Below are 25,594 nucleotides of genomic sequence, written 5' to 3'. Positions count from 1 at the left end.
CGAAAACCAATCACCGCCTTCAGGATTTCTAAGGGTGTACATTTTTGATTTCACTCTTCACTGCCTATCACAGTTTCGGAGGTCATGGAATGCCCAGGTGGCACAAACCCCCCCCCAAATGACCCCATTTTGGAAAGTAGACACCCCAAGCTATTTGCTGAGAGGCATGGTGAGTATTTTGCAGCTCTCCTTTGTTTTTGAAAATGAAGAAAGACAAAAAAAAATTTTTTTTTTCTTTTTTTAATTTTCAAAACTTTGTGACAAAAAGTGAGGTCTGCAAAATACTCACTATACCGCTCAGCAAATAGCTTTGGGTGTCTACTTTCCAAAATGGGGTCATTTGGGGGGGTTTTGTGCCACCTGGGCATTCCATGGCCTCCGAGACTGTGATAGGCAGTGAAGAGTGAAATCAAAAATTTACGCCCTTAGAAAGCCTGAAGGCGGTGCTTGGTTTTCGGGGGCCCATACGCGGCTAGGCTCCCAAAAAGTCTCACACATGTGGTATCCCCGTACTCAGGAGAAGCAGCAGAATGTATTTTGGGGTGTAATTTCACATATTCCCATGGCATGTTTGAGCAATATATCATTTAGTGACAACTTTGTGCAAAAAAAAAAAAAAAAAAAAAAAATTTGTCTCTTTCCCGCAACTTGTGTCACAATATAAAATATTCCATGGACTCGACATGCCTCTCAGCAAATAGCTTGGGGTGTCTACTTTCCAAAATGGGGTCATTTGGGGGGGGTTTGAACTGTCCTGGCATTTTATGCACAACATTTAGAAGCTTATGTCACACATCACCCACTCTTCTAACCACTTGAAGACAAAGCCCTTTCTGACACTTTTTGATTACATGAAAAAATTATTTTTTTTTGCAAGAAAATTACTTTGAACCCCCACACATTATATATTTTTTTTAAAGCAAATGCCCTACAGATTAAAATGGTGGGTGTTTCATTTTTTTTTTCACACAGTATTTGCGCAGCGATTTTTCAAACGCATTTTTTGGGGAAAAAACACACTTTTTTACATTTTAATGCACTAAAACACACTATATTGCCCAAATGTTTGATGAGATAAAAAAGATGATCTTAGGCCGAGTACATGGATACCAAACATGACATGCTTTACAATTGCGCACAAACGTGCAGTGGCAACAAAATAAATACATTTTTAAAAGCCTTTAAAAGCCTTTACAGGTTACCACTTTAGATTTACAGAGGAGGTCTACTGCTAAAATTACTGCCCTCGATCTGACCTTCGCGGCGATACCTCACATGCATGGTGCAATTGCTGTTTACATTTGACGCCAGACCGACGCTTGCGTTTGCCTTAGCGCGAGAGCAGGGGGGACAGGGGTGCTTTTTTTTTTTTTTTTCTTTATTATTTTTTTGCTTTTTTATCTTATTTTAAAACTGTTCCTTTCATTTTTTTTTTTTTAATCATTTTTATTGTTATCTCAGGGAATGTAAATATCCCCTATGATAGCAATAGGTAGTGACAGGTACTCTTTTTTGAAAAAATTGGGGTCTATTAGACCCTAGATTTCTCCTCTGCCCTCAAAGCATCTGACCACACCAAGATCGGTGTGATAAAATGCTTCCCCAATTTCCCAATGGCGCTATTTACATCCGGCGAAATCTAAGTCATAAAATGCTCGTAGCTTCCGGTTTCTTAGGCCATAGAGATGTTTGGAGCCACTCTGGTCTCTGATCAGCTCTATGGTCAGCTGGCTGAATCACCGGCTGCATTCTCAGGTTCCCTGTTGAGACAGGAGAGCCAGAGAAAAACACGGAAGACGGTGGGGGGGGGGGCATTCTCTCCCACTGCTTGTAAAAGCAGTCTAGAGGCTAATTAGCCGCTAGGATTGCTTTTACATGAAAGCCGACCGCTGGCTGAAAAGAATGATACCAAGATGATACCTAAACCTGCAAGCATCATTCTGGTATAACCACTCAAAGTCGTGAATGGTGTACCTGAAGACAAAAAAATGGTTAACAATAAAGCACAGTAAACGGTAAAGTATAAAAAATTGCATACCTGAAAAGCAAACATGATAAAACATGATAACAATAAAACATTGCAGAATAGAATACAGTAAAAAAGAGCAGAACAATAGAGAGAATAGAGAGAGAGAGAATAGAGAGAGAACAATAAAACGACAACTATTATTTTTTATTTTATATTTTTGTTTGTGTTTTTTTTTTTTTTTTTTTTTTTTTACACTTTTTTTGTAACTGTAACTTTTATAACTGTAACCGGTTCCAGGTTCGGGTCTCTCAAAATGCAATGGCATCTTGGGAGACCCTGTGAAAGTGTGTCCTAGTCTGTGCAATGCTGTACCCTACGCTAATACTCAACTAGTGAATGGTAGCGTTCAAAACATTCACCAATGCAAAGACCAGGATTGTCAGGACAGGAGGGACAATAATAGCGGGTGTCACGCCTATATCCGCGTTTGCTGTAGACACAACATCTTTTTTGGGGGGGTTCATTGGGTAGGGGTACTCGGGAGGACATAAAAATGCCTCTCATGCAGCCGACTGCATTTGGTTGGGGATGTGAATGGGGGAAGTACGGGCGCTGCAGAAGTGGTGGGTTCCCAATTAGGATTGGCGAATGCAGCAGGAAGGGCACTATGGGCACGACGGGCCTGTGTTTGTCTTTTTGGTGGCAGCGGGACACTACTTGTGCTTGCCACCGCACCAGCTTGAACTGCACTTATGGGACTCGCCACGTCACCAAGTGTTACTGCAGTGCTGGTTTGACTACAACCGGGGTGTACTAGGCCGCTGGCGCTTGCCAGTTCACCAAAACGCTACCAAAAAAACTGTTAGCGATCGCAGGGATCAGGCCTGACTCTGCGAACGCTGCAGTTATGCGTTTAGTGTTTTGTAAGTGACAGTGATCGATCGATACTGCACTTGGGTGGGCTGGGCTGGGCCGGGCGGAGGGGCAAAACGCAGGTGCTAGCAGGTATCTGGGCTGATCCCACTAACACTGCGTTTTTGGGAACCCTAAACTGCTGGGGACGCCAGTATAGATCTGATCGGATCAGATATTGATCAGTTCAGATACTATACCACTAAGGGAGGTGTACGGTGCGTGCGTGGGTGTTAGCGCGACCGGCGCTAACCTGACGCTGCCTGGGGCTGGTGCTTGCCAGTTCACCAAAACGCTACCAAAAAAACTGTTAGCGATTGCAGGGATCAGGCCTGACTCTGCGAACGCTGCAGTTATGCGTTTAGTGTTTTGTAAGTGACAGTGATCGATCGATACTGCACTTGGGTGGGCTGGGCTGGGCCGGGCGGAGGGGCAAAACGCTGGTGCTAGCAGGTATCTGGGCTGATCCCGCTAACACTGCGTTTTTGGGAACCCCAAACTGCTGGGGAAGCTAGTATAGATCTGAACGGATCAGATATTGATCTGATCAGATACTATACCACTAAGGGAGGCGTATGCTGCGTGCGTGGGTGTTAGCGGTACTGGCGCTAATCTGACGCTGCCTGGGGCGACGCATATCACCGCCGGGCGATGAGGGGGCTAAACCTTTATTCGGTAATAAACAGCGGGTGCCCTGACACTATAAAAAATAAACGAACTAACCAGCGTCACCCGTAACGGTTATACGGTGATCAGTGGTGAAAGGGTTAACTAGGGGGCAATCAAGGGGTTAAAACATTTATTAGATAGTATATGGGGGTCCGTGTCGCTATAAAACGCTGACGGCGAACCTAAATACTTACGTCCCTAACTATCGTCACCAGCGACACTAATACAGCGATCAGAAAAATGATCGCTTAGTGACACTGGTGACAGGGGGTGATCAAGGGGTTAAAACTTTATTAGGGGGGGTTAGGGGGGTATCCTAGACCTAAAGGGGGCCTAACACTCACTGCCCTAACACTGTAACTGTCACAAACTGACACCAATACAGTAATCAGAAAAAAAAAAAAAAAAAAACCTGCTTGGTGTCAGTTTGTGACAGGGGGGGGTGATTGGGGGGGGATCGGGGGGCGATCGGGGGGGGGATCGGGGTGTTTAGTGTGCCTGGCATGTTCTACTGTGTGTGTAGTGTTTGTGCACTCACATACCTGTCTTCTCTCCTCGGGCCGGAACGGAAATTACCGAGCCGAGGAGAGATGACATCATTTCCTCTGCCTCTGTGTACAATACAGAGGCAGGGAAATGATCCCATTGGCTGGGAGCGATCGCGAGGGGGGGGCCACGAATGGATGGCCTCCCCCTCACCACCGATCGCCGGGGGAGATTTGCCGACCGCCGCAGGCACCGGGGGGGGGGTCCGATCGGACCCCCCACCCGCGGGCAGGCAAGGACGTACCTGTAAGTCCTTTTGCCTGCCCGTGCCGCTCTGTCGACGTACATCGTCGTGCGGCGGTCGGCAAGTGGTTAAAAGGGTTCGAGATATGGAAGTTTATGGGTTAAGGTATATGGTACAGTTATTCCAGGAAGATGTGTTGAAAACCTTTATTGAATTAAGAAACAAATATAATATCCCAAATCAAAGATGTGTTAAATTTTTACAGCTTAGGCATGCATTAAAAGCACAGGGTCGATCACACGAATTGAAATGTAATAAATCAGTCATAATAGCCTTGTTGCATACGACAGAAAGAAAAAAGGGTCTGATATCACAATTATATGATATATTATTTGATAAATTTCAAGAAATGGTGGACATACCAGCAAGGTCAGCATGGTCTGGGGATATAGGGCCAATTTCAGATGAACAATGGACACAGGCACTGTCGGCAATACCCCTGGCCTCCCCATCCGCAATTATTTATCCTACACAGGGCTCACTATACACCAGAAAAATTATTCAAATGGAAACGTAGAGATACAGCCAAATGCCCTAGATGTAAAGGGAGCCCTGCTAATTTAATACCTATGCTATGGAGATGCCCTAAACTTTATTGTTATGAGGTTGTGTCTATGATTAACAACGCTTTTGGGACTGGTTGTCTCCAGAGCCAGGGGTATGTCTTCTGGGTGCCCTGGATGATTCTGGGATCCCCGAAGACAGCACTGTGTCAATAATAAGGAGTCTATTCCAGACCCATAAGGCTTATAACACAAAAATGGATATCCCCATTTTTCCAGTAGCCGAATGGAAAATACAATTAAGAGAAACCCTAATTAGGGAAAGATATATCTTTCTACACAGAGATTGCCCAGGGAAATTCGAAAAGATATGGAGAAGATGTTCTGATATTTTGGATGGATAATGAGATGGGAGTAGATAAATAGATACATTTACGACCAATAGGGAGGAGAGAGAGGGGGGAAGTTTAGGGTTGTTTTTGGATGTTTTTTTTTATGTACATGGGTGGAATGTTGTTGGCCTTTTTTTTTTTTTTACGTACATGGGTGGAATGTTGTTTGTGATGTATGTATATAAAAGCAATAAAAATTGATTTGATTCAAAAAGATGCAAGGGTCTGTCAGGAGTCCAGAAACACATTGACCTTTTATACACACACACACTAATTACAAGCAAACAGATCAGAGGTGAGGATGGTTACCTTTAATAGCTTTGTGTAACTTGTGTGCATGTTATCAGGCCAAAATCACCAGGGTATGTAAACTTTTGATCAGAGTCATTTAGGTAGTTTTCATTATGATTTAAAAATAGTAAACAGTTCATTGATAATAAATGGCTTTAGCCAAACACTAACCATGAGTTAAAGAAAAGATTTTATGTTATCATTCATATTCTCTGAAAAATGGCCAAGAAATCATAAATTTTGCCAGGGTATGTAAACTTATGAGCACAACTGTACATCCAAACAGGTATTATGAGCAAAAAGCAAAACATATGTCATGACGAAATTGTGCACATAAATCTGGGTGTATATAGTTATTAATAAAGATACCTCCAGATGAAAGTTGCAGCACAGTTGCAGGGGCCCCTGAAGATGATTGTGATGTGGAATCTGTCTTTGTGTTGGAGACCTGAAGATCAGATCAGCCATGATGGGGAGATCCTCCAACCATTGTCCAACCAGCCTGGAACGCAGCTTCTCACCAAGAGAAACTGTGGTGTGGCACTGGAACTCAGAGTCAGCCTATCTACTCTGTGTCTTAGTCTCTAGTAGTTTCTAATTTGTCATGCAACTGGACCCCTAACAAGTGGCCATCAGATACCTAACCTGGCTCTAGACTAGGCTGGCCCTAAGCTAAATCTAGCTAAAGAATCCTAGACCAGAAGAGACAGGGTTAACTAAAATAACAGCAGCTGCATATAAACTCTATTATAATAAACAGGCTCACCTACTAATATACTGGAAGGTGACCTACGGTAGCTACAGTATCTGGTACTGTGCGTGTGAGATAATAATAATAGGACAGAGATAAGATAAAAGATGCAGCGCTCTCAACAGAAGCAATCCAATCAGTCTGCAGCACAGGTGCAAAGGTTCAATGTGTCTTCTCACACTAAATACAATATATAAGAGCCGGCAACTCCAAAGCCCCTGATGAAAAAAATGTATTGGCTACATATGAGCATTAAAAATTGTAAAATGTAAATTGATAGTGCAATCAGCATGGTTGCTTAACAGCATGGTGCTTCTTCTGAGGCACAAAGAGGGCTAACTACCTCATTATGTCTCAGGAGTGTACCCTATGTATGAAAGTAATCCCAGGGCCTAAGAAGCACCATGCTGTTAAGCAACCATGCTGATTGCACTATCGCACTCATACATAGGGTACACTCCTGAGAGATAATGAGGTAATTAGCTCTCTTTGTGCCTCAGAAGAGGGTGGAGTTTTGTATCTGTTTCTCTATAAATGTTTTTATTATTTCATTGTAAACTTGCTATGACTAAGGCTCATGCCGAAACGCATCAGCTGTTTGCTTTTTAATGCTCATATATAGCCAATACATTTTTACAGCAAAGGCTTTGGAGTTGCCGGCTCTTCTCTCTTATATAATAGGACAGAGATACATCTGTCACAAGGATTTAAATACTCAAGAAGCTATGGGCACCTGCAGTTAAAGTATTAGAACATAGGAATACTTGCCTAATAGTCAACAGCAGCTCCTGTGTGTGTGTGGCTCAATTCTGTATCTACGTCCTGGAAACTCTCCTTTTACAGTTTTTTTAAAGAATTAACAAAAAACAAACATTTTTTTTTTAATCCTTTATTTATAGATTTTTTAAAAGGACAGGGTGGTAAACACAGAACTACCAACATAATGTGAGAATACAGGCAAGGAAACATTCCCAAAGACATGTACAAGATCCAAGAAGGACAAAACAATCTAAAAAGATATGACATCACTGTTCTTTGCATAAAAGCAAATTATGAGTAAGCCAAATTGTGGAATTATTCTCACCTAGTCCTAATATAAAGTAAGAAAACCAAAAAGAGGAGTTAGAAAAGGATCCAGAGAGCTAGCAGCTGGAAGACCAACAAAGAAAAAGATGGAGAAAGACAATAAGAAAAAAACAGGTGGGGGGGAATAGAGTATTAGAAAAGGGGGGAAAAGAAGATAGAAGTGCAAATAGTCTCTAATGTCCCGTACACACGATCGGACTTTCCGACAACAAAACCATGAAATTTTGATCGAAGGTTGTTGGCTCCAACTTATCTTGCATACACACGGTCACACAAATGTTGGCCAACAATTACGAACGTAGTGTTGATTCGCGCTTTTCTTTTTGCGTTTCTCATTTAGCGCTATTATTATTATTATTATTATTCTTGATATCACTTGAAAAAAAAGCCTTTGAAAATTCGTGTGCAATAACTCCATCAGTATCACCAGCAAAGCAGCTTCATTATTATCCCATTAAAGAAGAAGAGAATTGTGCGCTGCATTTGGAGATTTCATAATTTGCCACGTCACGAATGTTAATTATCCATTACGAACGCTAGTTTACAAGACCAGCCGCTTCTGCTTCTGAGCATACGTGGACTTTTGTGTGACGGACTTGTGTACACACGATCGGAAAGTCCAACAACAAAAATTTGTTGGCGGAAAATTTGAGAACCTGCTAGCCAACATTTGTTGGCGGAAAGTCCGACAACAAATGTTTAGTGGAGCATACACACGGTCGGATTTTCCGCCAACAAGCTCACATCCAACATTTGTTGTTGGAAAATCCGATCGTGTGTACGGGACGTTAGACTCTCTCAGACTCTAATGCCCCGTACACACGGTCGGATTTTCCGATGGAAAATGTCCGATCGGAGCGTGTTGTCGGAAATTCCGACCGTGTGTGGGCTCCATCGGACTTTTTCCATCGGATTTTCCGACACACAAAGTTGGAGAGCAGGAGATAAAATTTTCCGACAACAAAATCCGTTGTCGGAAATTCCGATCGTGTGTACACAAATCCGACGGACAAAGTGCCACGCATACTCAGAATAAATAAAGAGATGAAAGCTATTGGCTACTGCCCCGTTTATAGTCCCGACGTACGTGTTTTACGTCACCGCGTTCAGGACGATCGGATTTTCTGACAACTTTGTGTGACCGTGTGTATGCAAGACAAGTTTGAGCCAACATCCGTCAGAAAAAATCCTAGGATTTTGTTGTCGGAATGTCCGAACAAAGTCCGACCGTGTGTACGGGGCATAAGTCTGTAAGTGCCAATCCTTAGGACCTGTCTGGAACTCTGGGTTGCCCAACACTGGAATCAATCTGTAAGATGTGGAGTTGAGGTCTGCCAGTCCCTGGTTCAGCATGAGAACTCTGAGAATTGGACCTATAGTGGAATGATTCTTAAGGTCAGAGACAAATTCAGGTCAGACCCAGGGCAGGCAATGAAAGAGAATGTCAGAATATAATTGTTCTAACAATATCCATTGTTTGGTTGTTGAACATTTTTAAGAAATACTTTTATTTTATACATTTTAGTAAATCATGTTTGTCGAGTTGCAAACATATGCTAAAATAATTTGTAATATATAAGTAATGGTCAGTATGTTGTATTGATATCCCTCATTTACTATTGCATGTAGTTAGGGAAGTCTTTGGTAGCCTGTATACTAGTAGTCATAGAACTACAAGTCCAGGTTCTTGTTACTAGGGCTTACTGCTGTTTGCTGAAATTTGTAGTTGTGCACTACTTACTGGTTACATGCCTCAGCACAGTACTGGAACAGTGCATGAGGCCTGAAGTCATACCACATAACAATGCTATTCTATTTCTTGATCTTAGGCGATCCCAGAAAATATCCTTTACTGCCATCTTTGCTATCCCAGTGCCAACAGTCCTCAGTAGCCACGTTTCTGCCTTCCTTCACCTGTCTTCTGCCACCAGGAGGAATTCCCTGTGACACAATAGCTGGTATGTTTTTCTCCAATGTGTCTGCATACATTTTTCTATGGATTTTAATGCATTTCCTATATGGTATAGTCATATGCATTTAAAATTAAAAAACATAGTTTTCCTCACATCACGCAGATATTTGTCAAAGACATCACAGGTACATTTACATATGTTTATAATGCATGTTCATAGAATTTTGCTAGCTGCTACCTTGAAATAAACTGCACTCAAATCCAACAACAAAAACAAAAACAATGGTTTTCTAACTGACCATTTAATCTTCCATAGAGGGAAGTTTGAAGGTATCCCATAGATATTAGACCAGAAGATCTGGTCATCATCTAACATCTATGGGCATTACCATAACTCTAGATATGTAATGTTACATAGTTACATAGTAGGTGAGGTTGAAAAAAGACACAAGTCCATCAAGTCCAACCTATGTGTGTGATTATGTGTCAGTATTACCTTACATATCCCTGTATGTTGCGGTCATTCAGGTGCTTATCTAATAGTTTCTTGAAGCTATCAATGCTCCCCGCTGAGACCACCGCCTGTGGAAGGGAATTCCACATCCTTGCCGCTCTTACAGTAAAGAACCCTCTACGTAGTTTAAGGTTAAACCTCTTTTCTTCTAATTTTAATGAGTGGCCACGAGTCTTGTTAAACTCTCTTCTGCGAAAAAGTTTTAACCCTATTGTGGGGTCACCAGTCCGGTATTTGTAAATTGAAATCATATCCCCTCTCAAGCGTCTCTTCTCCAGAGAGAATAAGTTCAGTGCTTGCAACCTTTCCTCATAACTAAGATCCTCCAGACCCTTTATTAGCTTTGTTGCCCTTCTTTGTACTCGCTCCATTTCCAGTACATCCTTCCTGAGGACTGGTGCCCAGAACTGGACCGCATACTCTAGGTGCGGCCGGACCAGAGTCTTGTAGAGCGGGAGAATTATCGTTTTATCTCTGGAGTTAATCCCCCTTTTAATGCATGCCAATATTCTGTTTGCTTTGTTAGCAGCAGCTTGGCATTGCATGCCATTGCTGAGCCGATCATCTACTAGGACCCCCAGGTCCTTTTCCATCCTAGATTCCCCCAGAGGTTCTCCCCCCAGTGTATAGATTGCATTCATATTTTTGCCACCCAAATGCATTATTTTACATTTTTCTACATTGAACCTCATTTGCCATGTAGTCGCCCACCCCATTAATTTGTTCAGGTCTTTTTGCAAGGTTTCCACGTCCTGCGGAGAAGTTATTGCCCTGCTTAGTTTAGTATCGTCTGCAAATACAGAGATTGAACTGTTTATCCCATCCTCTAGATCGTTTATGAACAAATTAAATAGGATTGGTCCCAGCACAGAACCCTGGGGAACCCCACTACCCACCCCTGACCATTCCGAGTACTCCCCATTTATCACCACCCTCTGAACTCGCCCTTGTAGCCAGTTTTCAATCCATGTACTCACCCTATGGTCCATGCCAATAGACCTTATCTTGTACAGTAAACGTTTATGGGGAACTGTGTCAAATGCTTTTGCAAAATCCAGATACACCACGTCTACGGGCCTTCCTTTATCTAGATGGCAACTCACCTCCTCATAGAAGGTTAATAGATTGGTTTGGCAAGAACGATTCTTTATGAATCCATGCTGATTACTGCTAATGATACCGTTCTTATTACTAAAATCTTGTATATAGTCCCTTATCATCCCCTCCAATAGTTTACATACTATTGATGTTAGGCTAACTGGTCTGTAATTCCCAGGGATGTATTTTGGGCCCTTTTTAAATATTGGTGCTACATTGGCTTTTCTCCAATCAGCTGGTACCATTCCAGTCAGTAGACTATCTGTAAAAATTAGGAACAACGGTCTGGCAATCACTTGACTGAGTTCCCTAAGTACCCTTGGATGCAAGCCATCTGGTCCCGGTGATTTATTAATGTTAAGTTTCTCAAGTCTAATTTTAATTCCGTCCTCTGTTAACCATGGAGGTGCTTCCTGTGTTGTGTCATGAGGATAAACACTGCAGTTTTAGTTACTGAAGCCCCCTGATTCACTCGTGAAGACTGAGGAGAAGAATAAATTCAATACCTTTGCCATCTCCCCATCCTTTGTAACCAGATGTCCTTCCTTATTCTTTATGGGGCCAATATGGTCTGTCCTCCCTTTTTTACTGTTTACATACTTAAAGAATTTCTTGGGATTTTTTTTGCTCTCCTCCGCTATGTGTCTTTCATGTTCTATCTTAGCCGTCCTAATTGCACCCTTACATTTCCTGTTGCATTCTTTATAAAGTCTGAATGCTGAGGATGATCCCTCAACCTTGTATTTTTTGAAGGCCTTCTGCTTTGCTTTTATATGCATTTTTACATTGGAGTTAAGCCATCCAGGACTTTTGTTCGCTCTTTTAAATTTATTACCCAATGGGATACATTGGCTAATGCCCTTATTTAATATGCTCTTAAAGCAAACCCATCTCTCCTCCGTATTCTTTGTTCCTAATATTTTATCCCAGTTTATGCCTTTTAGCAAGGTTTGTAGTTTAGGGAAGTTGGCTCTTTTGAAATTCAGTGTCTTTGTATTCCCTTTATGTTTCCTATTTGTGTGATTTATACTGAAACTAATTGACCTGTGATCGCTGTTACCTAAATTGCCCCGTATTTCCACATCCGTGATCAGGTCTGTATTGTTGGTAATCAGTAGATCCAGTAATGTTTTATTTCTAGTTGGTGCGTCTACCATCTGACCCATAAAATTGTCCTGCAAGACATTAAGGAATTGGCGAGCCTTAAATGAATGCGCGGTTCCCTCCACCCAGTCTATGTCTGGATAATTAAAATCCCCCATTATGATAACACTTCCCATCCTTGCTGCTAATCCAATTTGTGATAGGAGATCCGTCTCCACTTCCTCCCTCAGGTTAGGGGGCCTATAGCATACTCCCAGTATTATTTTCCCCTTAGCTTCATCCCTTTGGAGCTCTACCCATAAGGATTCCACCTCCTCCCTAGCTCCCTTAGTGATGTCATCTCTCACATTCACTTGTACATTATTCTTGATATATAGGCATACCCCTCCCCCTTTTTTACCCTCCCTATCCTTGCGGTAAAGGGTATGCCCTTGAATGTTTACCAGCCAATCGTGAGAGCTGTTGAACCAGGTCTCTGAAATTCCCACAAAATCCAAATCCTCCTCATACAACAGTATCTCTAGTTCACCCATCTTGTCTGCCATGCTCCTGGCATTGGTGAACATGCCACATAGTTTAGACCGGTCGCATATTGTCCTCGTATTGGGTGATTGGAGATTGCAACTAGGACTTGCTACTATACTCACCTTGTGTTTTTGTGCTTTGGTTAACCTGCCACTAATGCCCCCAATACTACCCTCTGGAATATCTTCCGTGCTGGCTATCTCTGCCTCTGGACCCTCCCCCCCATCGCCTAGTTTAAAAACCCCTCTAACTTTTTGGCCATCTTCATTCCCAGCAGATCTGCACCCTCCTCATTTAGGTGCAGTCCGTCCGTTCTATAGTACCGGTTACCGACTGAGAAGTTGGCCCAGTCCTCCAGGAACCCAAACCCCTCCTTACTACACCAGCTCTTCAGCCACTTGTTTACTTCCCTAATCTCCCTCTTCCTTTCTGGTGTGGCTCGATGTACCGGTAATATTCCTGAGAATACTACCTTGGAGGTCCTTTTCCTCAATTTAGCTCCTAAGTCCCTAAAATCGTTCTTTAGGACACTCCATCTGCCTCTGACTTTGTCATTGGTGCCAACGTGCACCATGACAGCCGGGTCTTCCCCAGCCCCTCCCAGTAATCTGTCCACAAGATCCGTGATGTGCCGAACCCGAGCGCCTGGTAGACAACATACTGTTCGGCGCTTCAGGTCTTGGTTACAGATTGCCCTCTCTGTCCTTCTAAGAATTGAGTCCCCTACCACCAGAATCTGTCTTTCCTTTCCCTTTGCTGCCCCCCCACTCTCACTGGAGGAGTTCTTCCCCCGGCAGCTAGGAGAGTCCCTCAGCTCCAGCAGTGCTGGTCCCAGACTGGTTTCACCAATGTCACTCAAAGTAGCGTACTTATTGGGATGCTCCAGTCCTGGATCGGCCTCCCTGGCACTTCCCCCTCTACCCCTCCTGACTGTCACCCATCTACTCTTTGCTAGTGCCTGCACCTCTTTGTCTCCACCCGCCTCTGTGCTGGCCCCTGCCGGCACCTGCCGTGTACGTTCCTGGCTCACCTTTAGTATGGAGGGACTTCTCAGTGCTGACAGTTGCTTCCCCAGATTCAGAACCTGGGCTTCCAGGGAAACAATGTGCTTACATTTTGCACAGCAGTATTCGCCCTCGATCGGATGATCAAGGAACGCATACATGCGGCAAGATGTACAAAGAGTCACCTCTCCACACCCGCCGGGCATCGTACCTATTAAATTTAGTGAGGATTGGGGATTTTACCCTGTCCAAATTACCTAACAGCTAGCTTCCTGGCACTAATACTCAAGACAATACACAGGTACACAACAAGACAATACACAGGTACTCACAGACCTACGTGCACTTGCAGAACAGTCGCAGACCTACGTGCACTCGCAATACTCAAGTATACAGTACACAATACACAAGTACTAACGATCCACACACACTACTCAGACAACACTCAGATACTCACACTAATGTCAAATAGTGGCTCTAACCACTGAAAGATCTTGTGAGAAAGATGTGCCCATAAACATAAACAAATGTTTTTGGCAACTCATACATGGTTTTTACTCTAGGCACACAACACCAGCTTTATCTCAAGTAAAAACTACAACTGTCCTGCTAAATTCATTGCATACAATTGTATTTTCCACCTGAGATTGGTTGGGCAGGGGGTGTTTGCCCAGGTCCATAAGCATTTACCTCTTGTCTAGGGGTATCCTAAATTGGCATCTTTCACGCTTTTAACTTTGCCTTCCTTTGAAGCAGCACTGTTAAAATTAGGAATAGTTAATTTTCTGGGTTTTGTCTAATTATGTAGAACTGCTGTTACTGAAACTCAATATATTATGAGCTTATGCGGGCATAGACACAATCTAAACCCACCTGAGCTATTCTGCCAGGAAGTTGTCAAAGCGGACAGCCAATCATAAGCATGTATACACACTCTTTGTATACGTAAAGCTGCGGGGCAGGGAATGCCTCCGCTACCTATGATTGGCTGCCTGTTTATACAGTTTCCTGGTGGGATAGCGCAAGCGGGTTCAGACCTCTCTGCTGCCTTTTATACAGTTGACCACCCCCTCCTAAAAAAAACTCTATTTCCTTGGTCTCCGTGACTGGGCTCTCCATTGGTTTGAATCTTATCTATCTTACCGCACCTTTAGTATCACTTACAACGCCACTTCCTCCTCTCCTACTCCTCTTGCTGTTGGGGTCCACCAAGGTTCTGTCATTGGGCCTCTCCTATTCACGATCTACACCTCTTCCCTGGGTCAGCTGATAGCCTCCCATGGCTTCCAATACCATTTCTATGCTGATGACACCCACATCTATTTCTTTCTCCCTCAGCTCACCCCATCCGTTTCCTCATGTATCACTGATTTACCAACAGACATATCTGACTGGATGTCACACCACTTCCTCAAACTCAATCTATCCAAACCCAAGCTCAAAATATTTCCTCCGCCACGTCCTTCCCCTGACTTCTCTGTCAAGATCAATGGCCCAACTATCAGTCCGTCCCCACATGCCAGATTGCTAGGGGTAACCCTGGACTCTGAACTGTCCTTCCTCTCCCCCAGTAACTATTCAGGCTACCAACTTTGCAACTAAAGTGTGAATCTGCAGCAATGGTGCGCTGATCTGTGTCACTTTTGTGAACTGCACAAGCAACAAGATTTGCATAATTGTGTAATTGTAAAGCTGGGTACACACTGATTGAAAATTCTAATCTGTTTGTAGCCCTCCTGGTTCGAAAGAGGCCTACCGGAAAACCTGCATTTAATCAGCCTCTGAAGCCAATGCCTGCACATTCTGACAGTGGAGGGGTCCCGGCTGTCAGAATACAATAGCACAGCAAGGAAGATTCCTGCATACACTTGCTTTTTTTTTCGTTCAGTTACACAAAAAAACTCAGTGTACATTCAGCTCAAGCCTCCATAGCACCCAAAAAGAAAATGCAGCGCTTATATATACAGTTGAAAATGATTGGTAATAAAGGCTCTTAAGAGACATGGAATAGTGCAGTGATGTTGGCAGGACATCATTGCGCTATTCCATGTCTCTTAAGAGCCTTTATTTGCATCTGAAATGTGAGCGTACCTTCTTTTTAATTAAATCATTTTTAAACAATATCACACTAAGTGGAACCTTTCTTTAATTTTTGGTTTCATTGTGTGAGCACATGGATATCCTTTCGTCCTCCTTCCCTCCATGTGAACCTCATTCGTTTGTTTACTGTAAACTTGCTGATGCCCAGCACCGTCTAGACCCAGTATTGTGATCGAGGTGACCTTTATCTGCAATTGTTTCCACTGTAAACGGTGTATATCACCACAAGCCTGCATGACTTAAGAGGTATATGCCCCTTTAAATCCATTGTTTCCGGTAAGCCTTCACACAATTGGTGGTGGTTCCTCTTGCAACTTCTTCCTTTCGTTATACTTCCATTGATGCCTCTGTGATTTCAACATAATGACAGAGTTCATTTGATACCAGGACTTTTTTGATTCAATTCTTCCCTTCCTTTCACATTGGTGGACATCATTTATATATATATTTTTTTCCTTTACATTTCACTAGTGTTTTCACACTTATATTGTGTTATAATTGGTCACGTAGTTATTACCAATCATTTTCAACTGTATATATAAGCGCTGCATTTTCTTTTTGGGTTATATTTTTTTGCTATTTGTCTTTGGCTGTGATGGCTGCTTTATATACTCTATTTAGAGCAACAGCGCGGTATACATTTTTGAAATATATTTTCAAGCCTCCATATTAGTCCAGGAAATGGATGATGACCATAAATAATGCCCGAACAAGGATGATATTATCCTTCTGATGACAATAGCAAATAAAGGCACTGTCAGAGGGAGTACGGTGATCTCTGTGTTGTAAGTGTTACACTTAGCCATTACTTAGCAAGCAAACAAAATAATATTTCTGGTCATTATATACTGTATAACCTCTAAACAGTGCAGCGCTACCATATAATGCAAATCAATAGTAATAAATAGTAACAAATTAATATATCCCAGTCTTTTATATAGGTGTATAATATTAGTCCATACTCATGCAAAAATTGTGATAAGTAATGATTTATCACATTATTTTTTTTTTTATTATTTATTTTAATTATATCCACATACAAAAACAAATTCCGTAAATTCAACATGATTACATTTAGTGTATGTGTTTTACATCCCCCCGTGAATCCGACCCGCATCCATCCCATTATCTGAGTTTTCTCCCTTTCTCTCAGTTCTCCTCCTTTACCCTGTCTTATCCTCCTACAACCTCTACATATGTCATCGTCTTTTTAAACACCTTCCAATCTTTCCATCTATTCATCATTTCCTCTATTCCCTCCTCTCTTTATATTGTTGTCAGGTCACCTGAGTCCAGGTGACAGATGCACCCCGTTGGGGTTTGGAGTGCACCGCAAGGTAGTGGACCCTACAGCTGACTGCTGCGGATGGAGCTCTAGGATATACAGGAGAGCAGGTACCCTGTGGTACCTACACGGATGACACTGGGAGCTAGAGCATGAGATTTTCCAGGGCACGGAGTCTAAGAGACAGCGGGTGTTCACCAGAAGCCCCTAGTTGTGGGGATGGATTTAGCTGCAGTCTGGCTCAGGTTGTGACCCCTAGGGCCTCCCAGCTCACGCTCACGGTAGACTACAGGGAGGTAGAGTGGAAGCAGCAGACAGCAACAACAAAGGATAGTCAGGAGACAGCCAAAAGGTCAGGGCAACAAGCAGGTAAGGTTATTTAGGAGGAAGCCAAAGATCGGGGTAACAAGCAGGTAAGTATAGTCAAGAACAAGCCAAGATCGGTAACTGGAATCAGACGTAGAAGACAAAGCAAGTCGCACACGAAAGCTAAACACACACTATTGATCAGCACAGCTGGCTTGCAGTGCACAGGTTAATATAGAGTTCCCTGATATGGGCTGGGGTGGAGCCATGCTTTGAGGATAGATTACTTAAGCAGCCAGGTGAGAGTGGCTGGCCTCTTAATCTGAACACATGGAGGGATAAGCTGACAGACAAACATTACGGCATAATCATGACAATTGCTTTACTGAACTTTCTATCCCATGGAACAAGCATGTCCACGGTTCTTCCAATATCTCTCTTTTGGTAATTTCTTTTATTAACTGCAAGATCTCCTTCCAATAACTTTTTATTTTTGGGCAATCCCACCATAAATGTGCCATCGTTCCCTCTACTTTACATCCCCACCAACAATATGGTGATTTCCCTGTTTGATATTTACTTATTTTGTCTGGGGTTATATACCACCTTGTAATGCATTTATAGTTCATCTCAGCTGTGTTAGTGTCGACTGCGGAGCTATGAGCCACTCTCAAAATTTTTTCTAATATTTGTTTATTCCCTCGTGTTCCCAATTCTCTTTCCCATTTTTTTATGAATGGCGGGGCCTCCAGCTCTTCCTCTGCTATTAGAATTTTATAAATCCGTGATATACCATTTTTTGTATTTGATGCCATACTCAGCCGCTCCAGCAGCCTTAGATCTGCTGGTCTTAATGGTTGTGGTAAAGTCATGACAAAGTGTTCCCAACTGGAGGTACCGCCATTCATCAATAGACATGTGCACACTGAAATATTTTGTTTCGGAATTTCGTTTTCGTCCGAAAAATAAATTTATTTAGTTACTCCCAAAATTCGTTTTTATTTATTTAGTTCCGTTAAAAAATGCATTCGTCCGAAAATCCAAAATAATTAAGGTTGAAACTGTCATTGAAGGCTTATGGTGTCTGTCAAATGTTCTAAGAAGATTTGACGGAGCAGCTAAACTGTATGACGTCGCAATCGTACATTTCCGGTCGAATGTTCCGCCTACAAACTATAGTAGAATTCTAATATTGTATGACACTAGTAATAATTATATTTATTAATTATTATTACTAGTCAACCAACATTAGAATTCTTCTATAGCCTATGGGCGGAGCATTTGACCATGAATATCCACTCGCCGTGACTGCTTCGTCAAATCTTCATGTCGAATCTTCATGTTGAATCTTTTCTCTCTATGTCAAATAATGAATAGGTTAGGCACATTCGACCTTTTTTGCTATTGTCTCTATAATGTTGAATCTTTTCTCTCTATATAGAATAATCTTGGACTAATAGAGCTAAGGTTAGGCACATTCGACCACAGGTTCGATGGACACAGATTGCTATTGTCAGCGTCATGTCGAATCTCCTATTTATATCGAACTGTTGTCGCAACAAAAATGAAAGTAAAGCATTTGTTTATGTTGGATCTTTTGGTTTTCAGATTCTGCACGTTCGTTATCGTTTGTTAAAACGATAACGAAAATACCCGAAATTTGGACGAAAATGCATTTAGACGAAAACGAATGCACATGTCTATTCATCAATCACCATCAACTCTGTCTTGTATTTCAATTCTTGCAATGTGCCTATTTTCCCCTTTTCTGTTATATCCTTTAGTCGTGCATTTTCATTTTTTATCCAATCTCCAAATAATTTCCCCAAATAATTTGTTTCTTTCAGTGATATTAGAGGAGAGTTATATAGTTACATAGTAGGTGAGGTTGAAAAAAGACACAAGTCCATCAAGTCCAACCTATGTGTGTGATTATATGTCAGTATTACTTTTTGTATATTCCTATATGTTGCGGTCGTTCAGGTGCTTATCTAATAATTTCTTGAAACTATCGATTCCCCCCCGCTGGGACCACCACCTGTGGAAGGAAACTCCACATCCTTGCCGCTCTTACAGCAAATAACCCTCTACGTAGTTTAAGGTTAAACCTCTTCTAATTTTAATGAGTGGCCACGAGTCTTTTTAAACTCCCTTCCACAAAGAAGTTTTATCTATTGTGGGGTCACCAGTATGGTATTTGTATATTGAAATCATATCCCCTCTCAAGCGTCTCTTCTCCAGAGAGAATAAGTTCAGTGCTCGTAACCTTTCCTCATAAGTAATAACCTCCAGACCCTTTATTAGCTTTGTTGCCCTTCTTTGTACTTGCTTCATTTCCAGCACATCCTTCCTGAGGACTGGTGCCCAGAACCAGACAGCATACTCTAGGTGCGGCCGGACCAGAGTCTTGTAGAGTGGGAGAATTATCATTTTAACGCTGGAATTAATCCCCTTTTTAATGCCAATATTCTGTTTGCTTTGTTAGCAGCAGATTGGCATTGCATGCCATTGCTGAGCCTATCATCTACTAGGACCCCCAGGTCCTTTTCCATCCTAGATTCCCCCAGAGGTTCTCCACTCAGTGTATAGATTGCATTCATATTTTTGCCACCCAAATGCATTATTTTACATTTTTCTACCTTGAACCTCATTTGCCATGTAATTGCCCACCCCATTAATTTGTTCAGATGTTTTTGCAAGGTTTCTACATCCTGTGGAGAAGTTATTGCCCTGCTTAGCTTAGTATCGTCTGCAAATACAGAGATTGAACTGTTTACCCCATCCTCCAGGTAATTTATGAACAAATTAAACAGGATTGTTCCCAGCACAGAACCCTGGGGGACCCCACTACCCACCCCTGACCATTCCGAGTACTCCCCATTTATCACCACCCTCTGAACTCGCCCTTGTAGCCAGTTTTCAATCCATGTACTCACCCTATGGTCCATGTCAACGGACCTTATTTTATACAGTAAATGTTTATGGGGAACTGTGTCAAATGTTTTTGCAAAATCCAGATACACCATGTCTACGGGCCTTCCTTTATCTAGATGGCAACTCACCTCCTCATAGAAGGTTAATAGATTGGTTTGGCAAGAACGATTCTTCATGAATCCATGCTGATTACTGCTAATGATACCGTTCTCATTACTAAAATCTTGTATATAGTCCCTTATCATCCTCTTCAAGAGTTTACATACTATTGATGTTAGGCTAACTGGTCTGTAATTCCCAAGGATGTATTTTGGACCCTTTTTAAATATTGGTGCTATGTTGGCTTTTCTCCAATCAGCTGGTACCATTCCAGTCAGTAGACTGTCAGTAAAAATTAGGAACAATGGTCTGGCAATTACTTGACTGAGTTCCCTAAGTACCCTTGGGTGCAAGCCAGCTGGTCCCGGTGATTTTTCTAATATAAAGTTTCCCAAGTCTAATTTTAATTCTGTCCTCTGTTCACCATGGATGCGCTTCCTGTGATGTGTCATGAGGATAAACACTGCAGTTTTGGTTACTGAAGCCCCTTGATTCCCTCGTGAAGACTGAGAAGAAGAATAAATTCAATACCTTCGCCATCTCCCCATCCTTTGTGACCAGATGTCCTTCCTTATTCTTTATGGGGCCAATATGGTCTGTCCTCCTTTTTTACTGTTTACATACTTAAAGGATTTCTTGGGATTTTTTTTGCTCTCCTCCGCTACGTGTCTTTCATGTTCTATCTTAGCCATCCTTATTGCACCCTTACATTTCTTGTTGCATTCTTTATAAAGTCTGAATGCTGATGATGATTCCTCAACCTTGTATTTTTTGTAGGCCTTCTCCTTTGCTTTTATATGAATTTTTACATTGGAGTTAAGCCATCCAGGACTTTTGTTCGCTCTTTTAAATTTATTACCCAATGGGATGCATTGGCTAATGCCCTTATTTAATATGCTCTTAAAGCAAACCCATCTCTCCTCCGTGTTCTTTGTTCCTACGATTTTATCCCAATTAATGTCTTCTAGTAAGGTTTGTAGTTTAGAGAAGTTGGCTCTTTTGAAATTCAGTGTCTTTGTATTCCCCTTATGTTTCCTATTTGTGTGATTTATACTGAAGCCAATTGACCTGTGATCGCTGTTACCTAAATTGCCCCGTATTTCCATATCCGTGATCCGGTCTGTATTGTTGGTAATCAGTAGATCCAGTAACGCTGTATTTCTAGTTGGTGCGTCTACCATCTGACCCATAAAATTGTCCTGGAAGACATTTAGGAACTGGCGAGCCTTAGATGAATGCGTGGTTCCTTCCGCTCAGTCTATGTCTGGATAATTAAAATCCCCCATTATGATAACACTTCCCATTGGTGAACATGCCACGTAGTTTAGACTGGTCGCATATTGTCCTCTTATTGGGTGTTCTGAGATTGCAACTAGGACTTGCTACTATACTTGCCTTAGGTTTATGTGCTTTGGTCAACCTACCACTAATGCCCCCAGTACTAACCTCTGGAATATGTTCCGCACTGACTATCTTATTCTTAGATATTTTAGTTCTGTCTTCCATATGAATTGAAATTCTTGCTGTAAACACTTTTCTTCCTGTTTATTTATATTTAAGATCTCTGTTTTAGAAAGATTTATTTTTAAGTTTGATAATTCGCCATAATATTTCAGGGTCTTCATTAGATTGGGCATTGTAATCCTAGGGTTAGAAATATAAAATATAAAAAAATACATCGTCAGCATAAGCTGCTATTTTGTCTGGGTTGTTCCTTATTGTTGCTAGTAGGTGTTCTAATGATAGTACAAATAATATGGGTGATAGGGGACACCCCTGCCTTGTACTGTTGTACATCTCAAAAGGGGAAGATAAAGTTCCGTTGACCTTCACATTTGCAGTAGGATGCTTATATAATGTTTTAATCCATTGGACCATACTTGGGCCCATCCCCATGGCTTCCAAGGTGTTCATCATGAATCCCCAGTCTACGCTGTCGAATGCTTTTTCAGCGTCAATCGACAGGAGTAGACCTGGGGTATTTTCCTATCTAATTTTCTGAAGCAAGAGCAATGTTCTCACCCCATTGTCTCTCCCTTCTCTGCCGGGGATGAAACCTACTTGGTACACATGTACCAAGTCGATCATCAACTCTTTCATCCTGGTAGCTAATACTTTTGCGAATAACTTTGTGTCAGCGTTCAACAGAGATATTGGTCTGTAACTTGAACATAGTGTACTATCTTTTCCCTCCTTTGGGATAATTGTAATTGAGGCTGACAGGGCTTCTCTTCCCATCCCATAATTTGTTCCCAATCCGTTCACATATGAACATAATTTAGGTAATAGGGTTTCTTTAAATTTTTTGTAATAGTAAGTCATAAATCCGTCAGGCCCTGGACTTTTTCCCGATGCTGATTCCTTCAATGCTATATTGATCTCCTCTTCTGTTATGGGTTTTTCTAAGTAGCTTATTCTCTGCTACTTGAGGTAGTCTGGCACTTTTTATGAACTCTTTTATCTTTTCAGATCTTGCTATTTCTTGCTGATCCTTTGTTGGAGAAATAGCGAAAGTGTTCTGGAACACTTTCGCTATTTCTGTTGTTGAGAATACCATCTCCCTGGTGCTATTTTGTATTTTTTCTATATAGTTTAGTTTAATGTTTTTTTCTTCTTCAATATTCAGATGTTTCCCCAATTTATTTCCCCATAAATATCTTTCTTTTGCGATTCTATTGAAGTCCTTCCTCATCTCCTGATCCAATAGGTCTTTTGGTTTGTTCCTTTTTATCACTAGTGCCTGGAGCCCCTCCCCTTCTATCTTTTTTTATGCCTCTGTTCTAATTCGTGGATTTCTTTAATTAATATTTCCATCTTTTTTTTCCTTTCCTTTTTTTTCCTTGATCCTATCTCTATCAGGATGCCCCTGATATACCGGTAGTCTTATGGGCCTCCCAAAGGGTGGCCCCCGTTATCTTTTTTGTGTCATTTATTTTAAAATATTGTTCTATTTCTTCTTTTATTTTCTCTTCCTCTTCTATACCCTGTATTATATCTACATTTAATCTCCAAGAAGTTAATTGTCTTTGAGCACCCGGTATCTTCATTTCCATGCTCACCGGGGAATGGTCTGACATTATTGTTATTTCAATATTCGTCTTAGTCACCAACTCTAGTAAACTGTGTTCGACCATTATATAGTCGATCCTTGAGTATGTCGCGTGCACAGGGGAGTAGAACGTATAATCCTGTGTCTTGGGGTGCTGCACTCTCCATATGTCCATCAATTGAGACTGATACATTTTCTTTTTTATTGTTTTGCATTCCTAGTCCCCTGTGCCCGTGACGTACTATCAACACTTGGATCCAAGCAAAAGTTTAGGTCTCCTGCCATAATCACACTTCCCTTTTTAAAGTCCATTAACTTCCCTATGACCTGCCTCAAATAATTTTTGGGTTCTTATTGGGACAATAGATGTTTGCCAGTATACATTCCATTTCATATAGTTTTCCTTTTAGGAAGAGGTATGGCCCTTCTGGGTCTGTCATCCTTTCCTCCAATATAAACCGCACCCATCTGGCCACTCCAATGGCTACTCCCTTTGCTCTGCTTGTTGTAGAATCCCCATTAAACCATGTTGGGTGATTTATTTCAAAAACAGCTTTACATTGGTCTCATGGGAGATATGCGTCTCCTGAAGGAATATTACCCCAGCTTTAACCTCTTTTAAGATTTTATGCCTCTTTGCTGGCGTATTAAGCCCGCAAACATTATATGATATCAATTTTATTGATGTCATCTTAGATCACAGCACTCTCTTTCTAACCTATCAGGGAAATGATTGATGTGATACACATGGATAGGGATCTCTGGACACCCCCCACCCTCCTCCCTTCTACCCTCCCCACTCCCCCCCTCCACTCACCCCCCCTTTTGCCCCTTTCCGGGCCTAGAACCATGGGTGGAAACACAATCCGCCTCCACCAATGATTCTCTAATCCTGGGGTGAGACTCTGACCACGCCTCCCCTCCAACCCCCCCCCCGATCTCAAAAAGGGGGAGGTGGGCCGGGAGTGCATCAGTGATCCACGTGTCCCAACCCTCCGTCCCCCCTTTCACCCCACTAACTCCCCCCTCCCCTTCTGTGCCCCCTCACGCTCACCCCAACCTATTTTGCTTAAAACATTTTGCCCTTTCATCTTATGTTTCTGCTCATATTGCTTGAGCTCTTTCTATCTAATCCCACTTTTTTTCCACCTGTTTCTATCCAGTCTCTAAGGTAAATCTTAGATTTTGTCTTTGTTTTTAAGTCTTCCTAGTGGCTCTCTGCGATTTTTGCCAAAGTTCATCTTCCTTCTGTATTAATATTTCTTCTTCTGCCCATCCTGGGATAACCGGAGCTTGTAAGTCCAAATTATTACAGAATTATTGTAGATTTTCTGGAAACCTTAATCTCATTGATCTTCTGTTCTTCTGACCTATTAACCAGTTGCCGACCAACGCACGACGATGTACGTCGGCAGAATGGCACGGGCAGGCAAAAGGACTTACAGGTACGTCCTTGCCTGCCCGCGGGTGGGGGGTCCGATCGGTGCCTGCGGCGGTCGGCAAATCCTCCACGGCGATCGGTGGTGAGGGGGAGGCCATCCATTCGTGGCCCCCCCCTCACGATCGCTCCTGGCTAATGGGATCATTTCCCTGCCTCTGTATTGTACACAGAGGCAGAGGAAATGATGTCATCTCTCCTCGGCTCGGCATTTTCCGTTCCGGCGCCGAGGAGGGAAGACTGCACTGTGAGTTACACAAACACACACACACACAGTAGAACATGCCAGGCATACATTACACCCCCGATCCCCCCCCGATTATCCCCCGATCCCCCCCCGATCACCCCCCCCCGTCACACTGACACCAAGCAGTTTTTTTTTTCTGATTACTGCATGGTGTCAGTTTGTGACAGTTAGTGTGGTGGGACAGTTACTGTTAGCCCCCTTTAGGTCTAGGGTACCCCCCTAACCCCCCACCAATAAAGTTTTAACCCCTTGATCACCCCCCGTCGCCAGTGTCGCTAAGCGATCATTTTTCTGATCGCTGTATTAGTGTCGCTGGTGATGCTAGTTAGGGACGTAAATATTTAGGTTCGCCGTCAGTGTTTTATAGCGACAGGGACCCCATATACTACTTAATAAAGGTTTTAACCCCTTGATTGCCCCCTACTTAACCCTTTCACCACTGATCACCGTATAACCGTTACGGGTGACGCTGGTTAGTTCGTTTATTTTTTATAGTGTCAGGGCACCCGCCGTTTATTACCGAATAAAGATTTAGCCCCCTGATCGCCCGGCGGTGATATGCGTCGCCCCAGGCAGCGTCAGATTAGCGCCAACACCCACGCACGCAGCATACGCC

At 42.4% G+C, this 25,594-nt stretch overlaps 1 protein-coding gene across 2 annotated transcripts in view; it reads left to right on the top strand.

Moving 5' to 3' along the window:
• The window catches only part of LOC141113726 (uncharacterized), a 183,445-nt gene that overhangs the window by 96,316 nt on the left and 61,535 nt on the right, over window positions 1–25,594 (top strand). For both annotated transcript variants that reach the window (XM_073607010.1, XM_073607019.1), the window contains one exon: window positions 9,193–9,321. In XM_073607010.1, the coding sequence (XP_073463111.1) occupies window positions 9,193–9,321 (129 nt within the window). The remainder of the gene's footprint in view (window positions 1–9,192; window positions 9,322–25,594) is intronic.

The sequence above is a fragment of the Aquarana catesbeiana genome, linkage group LG01 (genome assembly GCF_042186555.1).
Source record: "Aquarana catesbeiana isolate 2022-GZ linkage group LG01, ASM4218655v1, whole genome shotgun sequence".
NCBI classification, from domain to species: domain Eukaryota; kingdom Metazoa; phylum Chordata; class Amphibia; order Anura; family Ranidae; genus Aquarana; species Aquarana catesbeiana.
This window is presented reverse-complemented; position numbering and strand designations above follow the sequence as displayed.